At 41.2% G+C, this 13,638-nt stretch overlaps 1 protein-coding gene across 1 annotated transcript; it reads right to left on the minus strand.

The window, feature by feature from the left end:
• Window positions 1–3,844: 3,844 nt before the first annotated feature.
• On the minus strand, window positions 3,845–13,172 carry LOC136178939 (presequence protease, mitochondrial-like). The gene is made up of 21 exons (XM_065953386.1): window positions 13,152–13,172; window positions 12,877–13,037; window positions 12,406–12,532; window positions 12,147–12,235; window positions 11,779–11,907; window positions 10,989–11,102; window positions 10,700–10,796; window positions 10,528–10,549; window positions 9,816–9,944; window positions 9,579–9,708; window positions 9,282–9,402; window positions 8,302–8,378; window positions 8,028–8,193; window positions 7,668–7,768; window positions 7,180–7,300; window positions 7,037–7,087; window positions 6,091–6,203; window positions 5,811–5,933; window positions 4,496–4,641; window positions 4,076–4,178; window positions 3,845–3,938 (listed from the first exon to the last, which is right to left on the minus strand). Exons 1-21 carry the CDS (start codon window positions 13,170–13,172, stop codon window positions 3,845–3,847), a joined length of 2,235 nt encoding a protein of 744 aa, XP_065809458.1.
• Between the last annotated feature and the right edge of the window lie 466 nt (window positions 13,173–13,638).

Raw genomic sequence — 13,638 nt, forward strand, 5'->3', positions numbered from 1 at the left:
AACACACACACACACACAGACAGACAGACAGTCAGACACACACAAACACACACACACACAAACACACATATACACACACAGACAGTCAGACTCACACACAAACACACACACACACACAGACAGACAGACAGTCAGACAGACTCACACACACACACACACAAACACACATATACACACACAGACAGTCAGACTCACACACAAACACACACACACACACAGACAGACAGACAGTCAGACAGACTCACACACACACACACAAACACACATATACACACACAGACAGTCAGACTCACACACAAACACACACACACACACACACAGACAGACTTTCACACACACACAAACACACACACACACACACACAGACTCACACACACACACACACACAGTCAGACACACATACACACACACACAGACAGACACACACAGACACACACACACACACACACACACAGACAGACAGACAGACTCACACACACACACAGACAGACACACACACACACACACACACACACAGACAGTCAGACTCTCACACTCACACACACACACACACAGACAGACAGTCAGACTCACACACACACACACACACACACACACACACACTTCTTTGTTTTGTTTTGTTGTTTTTCTTAGTTAGGCGTCTTAGAGTATTCAGAGAAGCGCTATGTTATTATCATTATTATTAATGTTAAAGGTCTCATATTATGTAAAATACACTTCACCATGTTTCTCTAACTCTAATATGTGTCCCTGGTCTGTCTACAAACCCCCCAATGATGAGAAAAGTCCATCCTCTCTGTATTGTGCCTGCTCCACTTTTCAGAAAATGTGAGCTCAAACAGGTCGTTTGGAGATTTTCTCTTTATGACATCACAAAGAGCAGTAACACCTCCCCCAGGTGGGTGACACAGCTCATTTACATTTAAAGGTACAGACACAGAAACAGCCTGTTCTGAGCAGGGCTGAAATAGAGGGGTTTATAGGCATGATCAAATACAGGATCAGAGTGGATTTAGAACAAAAGACAGACAAGTTTGAGACTTATTTAAACATGTTGAAGAGGAGGAGAATATGTGACCTTTAATTCATGAAGGTTGTCAGTGCTAGTGATGACTTTTGTTCTCTTATCTGTGCTGTATCGCTAACCATCGACTATTTGTAATGATGTAAAGTTTTGAATAAATTTGCAAATAAATCTATAATTCATTTGTATAAATTTCTCTGTCAGACATAATTAGCAGTAACCCCCCCATTGATAGAAAAATGTACAATGAGGTATCTTAAAACATGAATTATAATAATCTAAAAACATCATAACACAATACTAATCAGAAAGCTACGGAGCCCTTAAAGGGACATAGGCAGAAAAAATAAAAATATATGTTTCTCGTGGGCACCAGAAACTAACCGGTGCTCACGTGAAAGTTTCTCGTGCTCACCAGATATCAGGTGCACAACAGAAACCAGCCAGTCTTAGCCTTCTGTGTTCTTGTGATAAAAATGACAGTACAGGACTTATTTGAGCTATATTTTAACCTTGGACTTAAATACAAGGACAGAACTGCTTTGCTTGTGCACCGTCACCGTTATATTGTCTCAGAAAGACATTTAAAACAGATGTTAAAGTCTTGTCATCTGTTTTGGCGCAAAGGATACACTTAGAAATATATTCACAGATTCGACGTTTCCGGATCAATAACTCATCAGTGGAACATTGCTCTTACAAAACCGACATCTCTCTGCAATCACAACAAGATAGACTGCGAGCTACATTCGTATTTTCCTCAAAACGAGTCGTCCTCCGCGCTGGGGAACTTGCATTGGCCTCTAAGCCGAGCCGGCTGGTGCTCGAATGCACAGGGACCGTCTGCAAATTGCAATACTGAAAAAATATGATACAGAAATATTCAATAACTTCACCCAGGAGAGGTGTAGTGTCATGAAAATCATTTTACACACGTGATCTCACGTTTTTCATACTACATTTCTCAGATTGGAAAATAATACTTTAAAAACAAATTGAGGATTTTTCAATAGCCTATAAATAATCCAATGTTCAATAAAATCCCTTTTGTAAGGTGTAGGGTAAAAGAAAAACCCATTATGAATAAATGTCCTCCTGCTCTATAAACTACATCACGTTGCTTTGGATAAAGGGCTTTCATGTAATTTTAGTGATTTTTTTATCATTAAATATGTAATTAAAAAAGTAATAACTATACTATAACATGTTGTAGTGCCATCAAACTCACAGCACACATAAACCATCTTCTCTTGATTATACTACAACTCTTAGTTTGGTAAAATGTGCATAAATGTAATTTTAGTGATTTTTTTTATCATTAAATATGGTAATTAAATAAGTAATAACTATACTATAACATGTTGTAGTGCCATCAAACTCACAGCACACATCATATAAAAGCGTTAAGCATGATTTACTTTATGTGTGATGAAATATTTCGGTGACCCTAGAGCCTACAATGGTGACTATTTTTTAATGATATCCATGTTAAAAAATCCCTTAAATTATTATTGCCTTTGTTGTTTCTATCCACTCTGGGCTTTCTGTGTGTGTGTGTGTGTGTGTGACATCTCTATAGTGGTGTTTGTGAGTAGGGTCCTGCTGTTGCTGTAGTTTTGGAAGTGGAGCAACATTTTACCTTCATGTGCCGGCAGTGAGATGTGACCGTCCTGTCAGAGTAATAAAGCATTTATTGTGTGCAAAGACGTGTGACTCTGTTTTATTTATCAGTAAATTAGGATTTTAGAAAAGGGAACTGAGGTTAGAGTGTCTGATTTTAAAAACTCAATCATCTCACCAGATGTGTTGACCTGCAGCAATTCTTTGGTTTTATTCACCCTGAGTTTTAAATCTGTTGATTTGTGCTTCCAACACGATAAAATGGAGGGAAATTGATTTCACCTGTGGTGTTCAAAGACTTGAAAAATAATTGTTAAAACTTCAATTTAAGGTCATAATATTCAACATTAACTAGCGGCTTATTAGCATGCTAACTAGTAGCATACTGGCTGCTTATTAGTCATTATGAAGCACTTATTAGTACTTTATCTACATGACCATAGTCTATCGTTAACAGGTCATTATCTAAGAGTTTGTTCTCATTACCTTCCTGATTACAGCTCATTGATAGAGAGTTAGGAAGTTGTTGAACATGAGTTATGATCTTGATATGCTTTTGTTTACTTCTACCTCATACGGGTCGTACTGAGGGAAACATATTAAGATCATAATTCATGTTCAAACACTTCCTAACTGAGGAACCAATGAAAATGTGAAAATTGTGGAAAATAGGACCACAGCCTCCATACATGGGGCGTGCACAAAAACCACTAGACTACCTGCGCCCCCACAAAGACCAACATGACCTGACTGAGTGTTTGCACATGACTCAGTTTGTTGTTTGAATTAGACAGAATGGCTCTGATGTTCTTCCTCTGCTCTGAGTTTCCCAGAGTAAACCACAGAGGAAGAAAGTCATTTGCATCCTGCAGAAAAAAACAAAAACACCTGATTGAAGTTTATATAAATGATATATCTCTTGATGATACTTTAACAATGATCCCAAAAAGAAGAGCTCACTCACATAGTGTATTCCAACATGATCATATATTTCATTAAATATATACAGAATGAAGACGTATCTGAACCATGACAGCAGCTCTCAGTCCTCCTCTTGATATTGTGCGCTTCAGCTTTTTGACTCTTTAATAAAAAATCCTAACCGTAGACTTTCAGCATTCAGTACAGAAGAAGTCGTGCAGCTGTGATTCTCCAGAAGTCCAGTTGAGTATTTAAATCACAAGTTACCTACAGACTGGATTATTTTACGATCCATGAGGGATCTTTTTTAATCGCCTCGTTCTCTGGACCCAAGATAGCAACTCCACAAGTCCTCTGACCGACGCCGAGGTATCTGCAGCGAGGGGGAAAACAAGACACGAGTTAACACTTGATGTGGGAATAAACGGGAACAGTTTGTCAGTCTGTTTTTTCTTTTAGCTTCTCCTTCTCTTCATTTCTGAGTTATGTAAGGGGACATAAAGTTTGTACCTTTCAGCCACTTCCACCAGACTTTGGTGAGTGACAGCAAAAAGTCTTTCTCTGTGACTCTGCTTCATCTCATCGGTGACTCCGCTGAGGAAGCGACCCATTCCTGCAACACAAACACAGAGTGAACAAACCAGACGGCTAAGAGATAAAGTGGAGACAGTGACGGCTTTACAACAGAGACGGAGACTAAGTTAATAAAACTAATGAAGATCTCTTCATATCTGAACTTGGTTATAATTCAACTTTTTACTCATCATTTTATTCATTAATCCTTTAAAAGCTTTTAACCTCCATTAAAGACTTCTAATGTTGAAGTTGTCAGTGATGTACTGAGATGTTAAAGCTCCAGAGATCTGATTGGAGGAGGATCAGGTGAGGCATCCTGACAGCAGCTGGAGGGATCACTCAGTCGTTCCTCACCTTTGTCCGCGGGGGCCACAGGCGAGTCTACAGCCGAGAACACTGACAGTTTAGCTTCATCGATGTCCTGCTGGGTGAACTGTCCCGACTTCGCCCAGTCCACACCTCGACGAAACGCAGACAAGGTCTGCACCGAGTTTGGATCCCTTAGAGAAGTACGAGAAAGAAATACAAAATCAACAACACACTGTTCATCTCAAAGAAGATTCTTTTTAAACGTAGAAGTCATTTGGAATATTTTATTACAGCTTCCAAAAACGCCCCATGATGGCTTCCCTTAGTAAATTGTTCAGTCTTCTGTGTCTCTTTTTTTCCAGACAGATCGCCTGAATATTCTTGGAATATAAACATTTTGCATTTTGGACAAAGGGAGGAAGAAGAGGTCACATTTGAGAATATGGCAACAAATCTCTTTCAGGAATTCAATTCAAATTTCATTAGATTAGAACAAAATAAGTGCTGCTGCAACTTTGGTTCTTTCGCTTCTCTCTCCAAAACTTGATTTAAAATACATTTTAAAGGTCACATATTCTGTTAAATCCTCTTCACCATGTTTCTATGTGTCTCTAGTCCATCTACAAACCCCCCAATGATGAGAAAAGTCCATCCTCTCCGTCTTCTGCCTGCTACACCTTTCAGAAAATGTGTACTCAAACAGGCCGTTTAGCGATTTTCCCTTCATGACATCACAAAGGGCAGTAGCCCCTCCCCCAGGTGGGTGACACTCCCACAGCTAGGTGTTTGTTCTGCCCTCTGAGTCTGCCTTCTCACCGTAAACAATAGAGCAGGTAGCAAGAAAGCCTGAGACACCCAAGCCCTTCCAGTGAGGGGGAGTGGTGAAACACAGCTCATTTACATATTTAAAGGTACAGACACAGAAACAGCCTGTTTTGAGTAAGGCTGAAATAGAGGGGTTTATAGACATGATCAAATACTGGATCAGAGTGGATTTAGAACAAGAAACTTCACACACGTTTTGAGGAGCTCTGAGACTTATTTAAACTGGTTGAAGACGAGGAGAATATGTGACCTTTAACAAAATTCATATCTTGAAGACAACCCAGCCTGCCCCCTTTAATAGAATCTACCTCTACTCCTTCATAAGTACGGAGATTTTGTATGTATTAGATTCCATTAAATACACCTATTAACCAAAATGCACATCGTTTTCTAAGGTTCGAAAAAGCCTGAGTGTATATAAAATATTAATGTTTCAGCCAAGGCAACAAAATGAACTGTTATTGTATTTCAACGTCATTACAATTTCCATAATGTTTTTTAAAACTTTGTTGAGTGTGGTGTGGCGGCCTCTCACCTGTACGAGTAAAAAGAGAAAAGACCTCCTCCCATCCTGGCCCCGCCCCCGTAGGCTCCTCCCTTCTCCCTGATTTCTCCATGCAGAAACTTAGCCGTCATCATCCTCGCCAAGATGCACAAACTTTAAGAGAAAAAAGGAAACAAAAAGTTTTTCTTACACTTTAGATGAACTAAAAGTTACACGTAGAAAAAAGTAGAAAGACAAAGAACTGTCCGTGTAAATCAGACTTTTAAAGGAAGTGCTGTCACTCATCCCTGCCAGGTACAGGTGTGGTTACCTGGCGTAGTCCTGGTGGGAGAAGGGTACCGTACGAATACTCTCGCTGATAAAGTGAACAGGGAAGGGAAGCTGGAAGAACGTTTTCATCTGACACGGCTGGAAGTTTTGCTCCTGAAATCAGAGAAGATGATCTTTACTGTCACTGTACAAGTACAACAAAAACCTGTCGGAGCACACCTGTAGAGAAGTAGTTAAATATAGAACATGTACAAATACTAAACCCACCAGTATATATACAAACAAAACAGTTATATTATACAATAAGATGTAAACTATGGTTAAAAGAGAGCTGAGCGGTACTGGTGGAATATTGTACTCAGGTATTAAAAAAAAACAAATAAGCGTTATATTTATAATCTCATGCATGCACAGGACTTTGTTTTGAAGGAATGTCTCATAATAAAGGACAAAATAAAATAACAGGTGATCTCACAACTATTGAAATCAAAGGTTCAACTGTTTTGTGTTGGTGTTATTTTGCTTCTTCAAAGATTTTTGACTTTAAAATCTGTATTTCTGTGTTTCTATAAGACGGCCTTTCCTCATCTTTTCCATTATTTTATCTTCTTTAATCTGCAGAGACGGTTCTGCCTTTAATATAATGTGAACTCACTATGGCAGGGATATTTTTAGAGGAGTGGTTCTTAATGGGTTTAGCTTTAGGACTCACCACCATCTCCTCCTGCGACCAGAGTTTCTGATATTGTTCAACCTATCAGGTTTATTTTCAATGAAAGATGTTTCAAAAGATGTGACAGAACAAAGATACAGAACATAGAACTTTACAGACTTTTTGACACCATCATTTTTTTCCCCTAGGAACTCAGTCACGACCCACTGAAAACAGCTCTGTGACCCACTTATGGGCCCCTACCCACCAGTTGAGAACCACTGACATAACGAGCAAACAAACAGAGAAATGTAAGATGTTTCTGAAAACTTACAGAGATGAGTTTCCGGCTCAGCCCCGAGACATCCGATGGGTCGAGAGGCCTCTTTAGAAAAAAAAATCAAGAGAATATTAAAATCTAATTTTAAGAATTATTCTGCCTGCTTTCATGTTTTGATTTGTTTGTTGATAGTTTACCTCAATAATGTTACTTCTGACCGGTTTGCGCTCCTTTCTGTTGTCAGCCACGTCCTTCATGAAGCTCTCCAGCTGTGCTGCCGTGTCCGACATTTTCTGTGGAGTAGTGTTGATCGCACACCTGTAAGAGACAAACATTTACATTGACGAGCATGTTACAAACAGACCCTTTATATTGAAACCATGTTGCAGTAAATAAAATAACATTAACTGCAGAATACTGTCACTATCTCTTCATCATTCAAAAATCTATCACCATGGAGGCGACCATAGCCTAGTGGTTAGTGGATGCCCCATGTGTGGAGGCTGTAGTCCTCCAAGCGGACGACCTGTGGCTCATTTCCTGCTTTCCCCACTCTCTCTCTCTCTCTCTCTCTCTCTCTCTGATTTCTGACTCTGTCCACTGTCCTGTCTCTAAAATAAAGGCCCAAAAAGCCCCAAAACAAAACCTTTTAAAAGGAAACCTCTCCTCAGGTGTAACATCTCACCTCATGTTGTCCGGGTTGAGAAGATGCTTCTTGATCCTGACGAGCGTTCGGATGACTTGGCTGAGGTCGGACAACTCAGCGACCCTCTTCATAAACTTCACCTGAAGTAATCATTGATAAAAGATGGATAAAATATGAAGCGAGAGAATGGAAAAACAAAAAACCTCTTGCACAAAGTAGGAACAAATGAAATTGTCTCTGCTTGTCAGAAAGAAATCATGCTATACTGTATGTCTTGAATCTGCGTCTGCGTAATTTACTTCAAGCTTTAAATCACTATGACAACACTTCTTAAAGCTGACGTGCAGGAGTCAGACACTATCATTTTAGTTTTTTAGGATCAACACTCCAGGTGCATACCTGTTCCATCCCACCAAGCGTCTCATTGAGGTCTCCTGCTGGAGTCAGGTGACGGCCTGCACGTGTCATGGCGTACATGTGGCCCGAGTAGGAGATCCCATTGGCTAACTCCTGTGCTGACATCATCACCAGCACTCTCAGGTGCTCCACCTCGTCAAAGTGGGGGCTGTAGTGAAAAAAAAAAAAAAAAGATAAATATCGAGCTGTCTTCTCAGCCTCCTCGAATTTCAGGACACATTTTCTCTCAGTTTATAAGAAGTGATGGAGGACGTACTTGTTGAATATGTCGCTCCACAGATGAAACATGTGAGGAAGGTTTCTCTCCAGGCAGGAGGAGGACAGGAGGACACCCTGGAACAGAGAACACAGAGACAAGACTCTTCTTTGATTACCTGTTTTATACTGATGTAATGTAACCAGCAGCAGTTAAACTCTGAACCAAGATAAATCACAACCTCTGTTTATGTAACACACGATCACTCAGTTTCAATTTCTGCAGCTTTAAAGGAGACATTTGATTTTTGAAGACGACGCAGCAGAAAGAAGATGGGTTTCCACAATGCACAAGAATCATCATAATAAAGAACAAACATTTAATTAATATAGAAAAAAGTTACTAAATTACATGTGATGTCATATATGAAGGAACCTGACATGGAGCAGCATACTTCATTACTCCATTCATCCATTTTCTTCCACTTATCAAAGGTCAGGTCTCTGTGGCAGCAGTAATAATTCAACCCAGACTTCTCTCTCCCCAGTTCCTCCTGAGGGATTCTGACGTGTTCCCAGGCCAGTGGGGATATACACAGTAATCCCTCCAGTAAACTCTGGGTCTACCCCGGGGTCTCCTCCCAGTTGGGGCGTGCTCAGAAGACCTCAAAGGGAGGCGTCCAGGTGGCATCCTAATCAGATGGCCGAACCACCTCGACTGGCTCCTTTAGATTTGAGGGAGAAACGGCTCTACTCTGAGCTCTACCAGAATGTCTGAGCTCCTCGCCCTCTCTCTAAGACTGAGCCCAGCCGACCTCTGGAGGAAACTCATTTCAGCCGCTTGTATCCACCATCTTATTATTTCGGTCACTACCCATAGCTCATGATCATAGGTGACCGGTAAATGGAGAGCTTTGCCTTCAGGCTCAGACTCACTCCCTACATCATCTAAAGTATTCTTGTCCAGAAATGTCTCTGTCCAAACATTACTTCTATCCATATATTTGTACGACTTTTCAAACACAGTAAGCTGGTACTGACCTGCTCGTACATGTCCAGCTGGGTGGAGTCAGGGACGACCTGGGTGGAGACAGACATGCCCCCAGTCCTCAGCTCCATCTGCTGGGACTGTTGTCTGTAGTCCAGACCTCCACAGCCCATCCTGATTTAACAAACAGACACACATGCAATCTTTAAAATGCTTTCAAACACCACCTGTCCAAACCTTACACAAATACAGAAAAGATCAATAAAGCATAATATCTTCAAACTTTTCATATACCAGGTGACACATTTTGAAATCTTGCTCTGGTCCAATCGACTGTCAGGTGAACTTACTTGGTGACAACGCTGCAGAAGAGCGGGACATAGAGCCTGAGGTCCTCCGGCAGTGTGTTGAGACTGCACATGGCTCTGAAGTAAACTAGCCCGTTGGTGGGCTGCTCACAGTACTGCACCGGTACGAAGACTGAAGGAGACAAGGAGAGGAAACATTTTAAGGGGTTTTAACCACAACACTCTGAGATGATTCTTCCTTGTTGTGTATAATGTTTTATAAACTTGTGTAGAGCGGACACTGGGCCGTACCTGCTGTGCTGATCTGAACAGGAGTAACAGGGATCGTGGGCTCAATGTCAGACACTTTCAGCGCCGGCAAACAGGAGGCGTCCTGCGTTTTGCTCTGAGCAGCCAGCAGCTCCAGACCTTTTCCCAAGAAGAAGAAGAAGAACATGAATATGAAACAGACAGTTCAATCAGAAGTGCCTCAATCAAATCCTTCTGAAGTGTTTCAACAAGTTTTACTGGTTGGGTCATAAACAGAAAAGTGAATGCAGGTGAAATGTTCTTTTATGGTTTTCCATCAGTAAATCTCTGTACTTTAATGTTTCTAACAAGTCCCCTCAAAGACGGTTTTTAATATTTAAGGCAACTCCTCACCCCCTCGGACTAAAACTGGCAAATGAGACTCAATTCAGTAACACTTTTGTCTGTCTTTGAAAACTTATAGAGCAGCTTTGAATGATTTGCAGCTCAAAAAACATCTTATTTATCTGATACTGGTGTCAATAAAAAACACCTCAAGCCGTTTAGCGCCCTCTGCTGACTCATCCTGGGATTACTCCAACATATGTTTACCTCATGCTCTATAACTCTGCCTATGTTTAGTTTGAACATGCAGCATTGTAACACTATATGACTAAATCTATCTAGAACAGGTCAACATGAATATATTCTGTATACAGTCACATTGCAGCGCTTGATGTTTTTTTCTTTTTTTTAGACATACGTTTAGACATGTTTAAAACATTCTGTATTTGTATAGAAATACACAGAGTATATAGTGGTAGAAACACAAGATTTCAGCAGAGACAACATAACTAACATCATCATTCTTCCTGACATATCTCACACATAGAGGTTTATAAATACATGCAGTGTCCTTGTGTTTGTGAACTCACCGAGGCCAGAGACAGGCCGAAGTTTGTGGACTGGTGCTTCATCTGGATCTCGATCTTATGCAGGAGAGCGTCGATTCTTTCCTCCTCAAAGCCGCTCCTGTCGATGATGACGAGGACTCATTTTATCTTATGTGCCGTTTCAATTTCATGTAACCAAGCAACTCATCATCCTTCATGTGCAAGTAGACCTTACAGTTTATGGCTTTATCAAAACAAGCTGACACTTAGAGAGAGCAGGTTTGTAAACATATATTAAAGTCTTAAATACAAAAGGGAGCGTGGGACTTACTCGATGATGTTGTTGATGGTTTGGCTGATGATTTGCTTCACTCTCTCGGTGTCCTCCTCGGCCATTCCCTGCAGTCCTATACTGAACGACGCCTCTTTGGTGCTGCCGTCATATCTGCAGAACACAACATTTCAGAACAATGCAGTACTCTGAGCGCTGTCTGCAGCACATGAGGCAGAGCATCACAGCTCAGCAGCAATATACTAAAATGTTAAATTATCTTTTAATAGACATTTCTAAAAGAAAGTTGTCATCTAAGTAGCTTAGCAAAATCATATAGATGAAAACCCGTCTTTAAAGAGTAACTAAACCCCCAGAGTACAAAGTATCTAAATTTAAATTCCACATTTTGTGTTAGAAATATGCATAGCTACGGCCCTCTACAGGTTGAACCCAGCTACTGCAATTACATTCTTCTATTGGCTTATCTGGTGTTTAGAGAATTGCATGGATTGACAATAACTGAAATCTTAGCGGCTGGCTGTAAAATATTTACAAACGTGCCAAAATGAGGATGTTTATTTTAAAACATTAGAGCCATAACATTCAAATCCTCCAGGGGGCATCATCCCCATCCTCTCCTGCCCCTCTCTGTCGTCTCCATCGGCTGTCTCAGCACTGACAGATCAAACGGTTCTGGACCGTCATTGAGCCTCTGGATCAGAGAAGTCCTCCACATTAAACCAAACTTCTGTCCTCGCTGCTTCTCCAGCCGTCGCTCTAAATAACCTCTGAGCTTGCTGATCATTTTATTTGTGAGAGTTTGTTACTTTGCGTCCTGCGTACTCACCCTACAACAGAGGAGAAGTCAGTTCCTATATTGGGTTCGATGAGAGCTTTGTAGAAGGGAGAGTTGGGTCCAGAGATCATGAGAGACGACAGCAGGCTGAGGGTGAATCCTTCAAATGTGTCAGTGATGCTGCGCGGGGAAAAAAACAAAGAGATTTTAAATATTTCTGAACAATAGGACTCGCTAAAAACTTCACTTTGAATGAAGAGAATTGTTGAGTGAATCCTTTCTGTACTGTAAAGCTCTCAGTCTTTAAAAAGCCGTCGACATGACAACCAAGATGTAGTGAATAAAGAGGAGGATGGAGGCTCTTTTTATGGCTTCTCCCATCTTAATGCAAAATAAAAAGAAATGATTTTCGGTCTTACTCTCCCAGCAGGTAGCTCACACACAGCGTGTTCTGCCGGGCCGGATCCGGAGCCAGAGCGTCAGGGCTGCAGGTCACATGGTCCTCTCTCTGGGGAAACCATTGAGATTCACGACGACATCAAAACGACTAATCAATGCATTTCAGTGTGTTAATATAAAAGCATGCAATAATAAACAGCTGTTGAGATTGTTGGTGTAGTTTTTAAGATCTATTGATCAGTAGAAGTTACAGATGCTGGTCTGGATTATGACACTCACAGGGCTGCTCCAGTGTGGCTGGGGGGGGACCTCTGTGTTCGGGTTGATGCGTTCAAACTTGGACAGAGCTTCCTCTTCGATCTGCTTCAGATGCTGCTCCAAAGGCAAATCTCCATACGTGAAGAACCTGAGGAGCACATGGAGGACACTCTCAAGGGTGTTTTCTGAGCAATTTTAAAGCCTGCATGTTAAATTATTTTTAAGGAATTATGATCATTCTGAAATAAATAAGATCGATAAAGCATGAAAAAGACAAACTAGCATCAGTTACCATCAAATTATTAAAGTTTCCTGTGTTTCATATCTACTGTGTCAATGTGAGCCTGCATCGTTCTGCTGCAGGAGATTATTAAATGTAACAAAGAAAGGATTCTGCTGGCTAACACCTGCTCTCATCTCATTTCTTCACAGCACTTTACAGTTTCCTGTCCCTTCTAGGCTCACAGTGTACACGTGTGTGTGTCCATGTACCTGGCGTTGCTGGGGTGGTAATGCGTGGCGTGGAACTGCTTGAGCTGTTCCCAGGTAAGGTCAGGGATGGCTAGAGGCTCTCCTCCTGACACCACAGAGTACGTGTGGTCTGGATACAGCTTGTTCTGGAGGTGCTGGGCGTACACACGCTCGTTGTCAGACTAAAAAAAAAAAAAAAACACACAATCAAACGTTAAACAGTCACTGACACACTCTTATTTCAAAACCATTTATCTGACGTCACCTGTTCATCTCATATCTGGAACTTGTTTCACTGCTGTTGCATTAGGCCCCATGTCCGCCTAGCATTTTATAGATTTTGTTAGCTTTTTCTGAGTGTCTTTGTTCTATTGTTCCCAATGAGGAGAGAGCGTTTGCAGCAGCAGCAAAGCGCAGCGTCCAGCGCCTTTCTTCCGAGCGCTCTGCCTAATTTGTGCGATCGCTCCGAGCGCTTCAAACTAAAAATCTTTAAACTTTTTATGAGGCCGCTGTTGACGTCACCGGCGCTTTTCTTTCAACCAGCCAATCATAAAGTACATCAGTTGGGTCCTTGCTCTGTGTCTGATCGGAGCCGTGAGAACGGGGATGTCATTATTATTGAGCTCATCATCCAGGAAAAATTTGGAGGTCAAGCATCCTCCGTTTGATGCTCAAAGTGACAGATAAAAATCAAACAGAGAAAAGCAACGGAACAGTGTCGGTCATACAGGAGCTGTTGTCAACAGACTGTTGTCATAGAGACAGGACGGACGTGCAGCGCTT

This window comes from Labrus bergylta, chromosome 4, assembly GCF_963930695.1.
Source record: "Labrus bergylta chromosome 4, fLabBer1.1, whole genome shotgun sequence".
Taxonomy (NCBI): domain Eukaryota; kingdom Metazoa; phylum Chordata; class Actinopteri; order Labriformes; family Labridae; genus Labrus; species Labrus bergylta.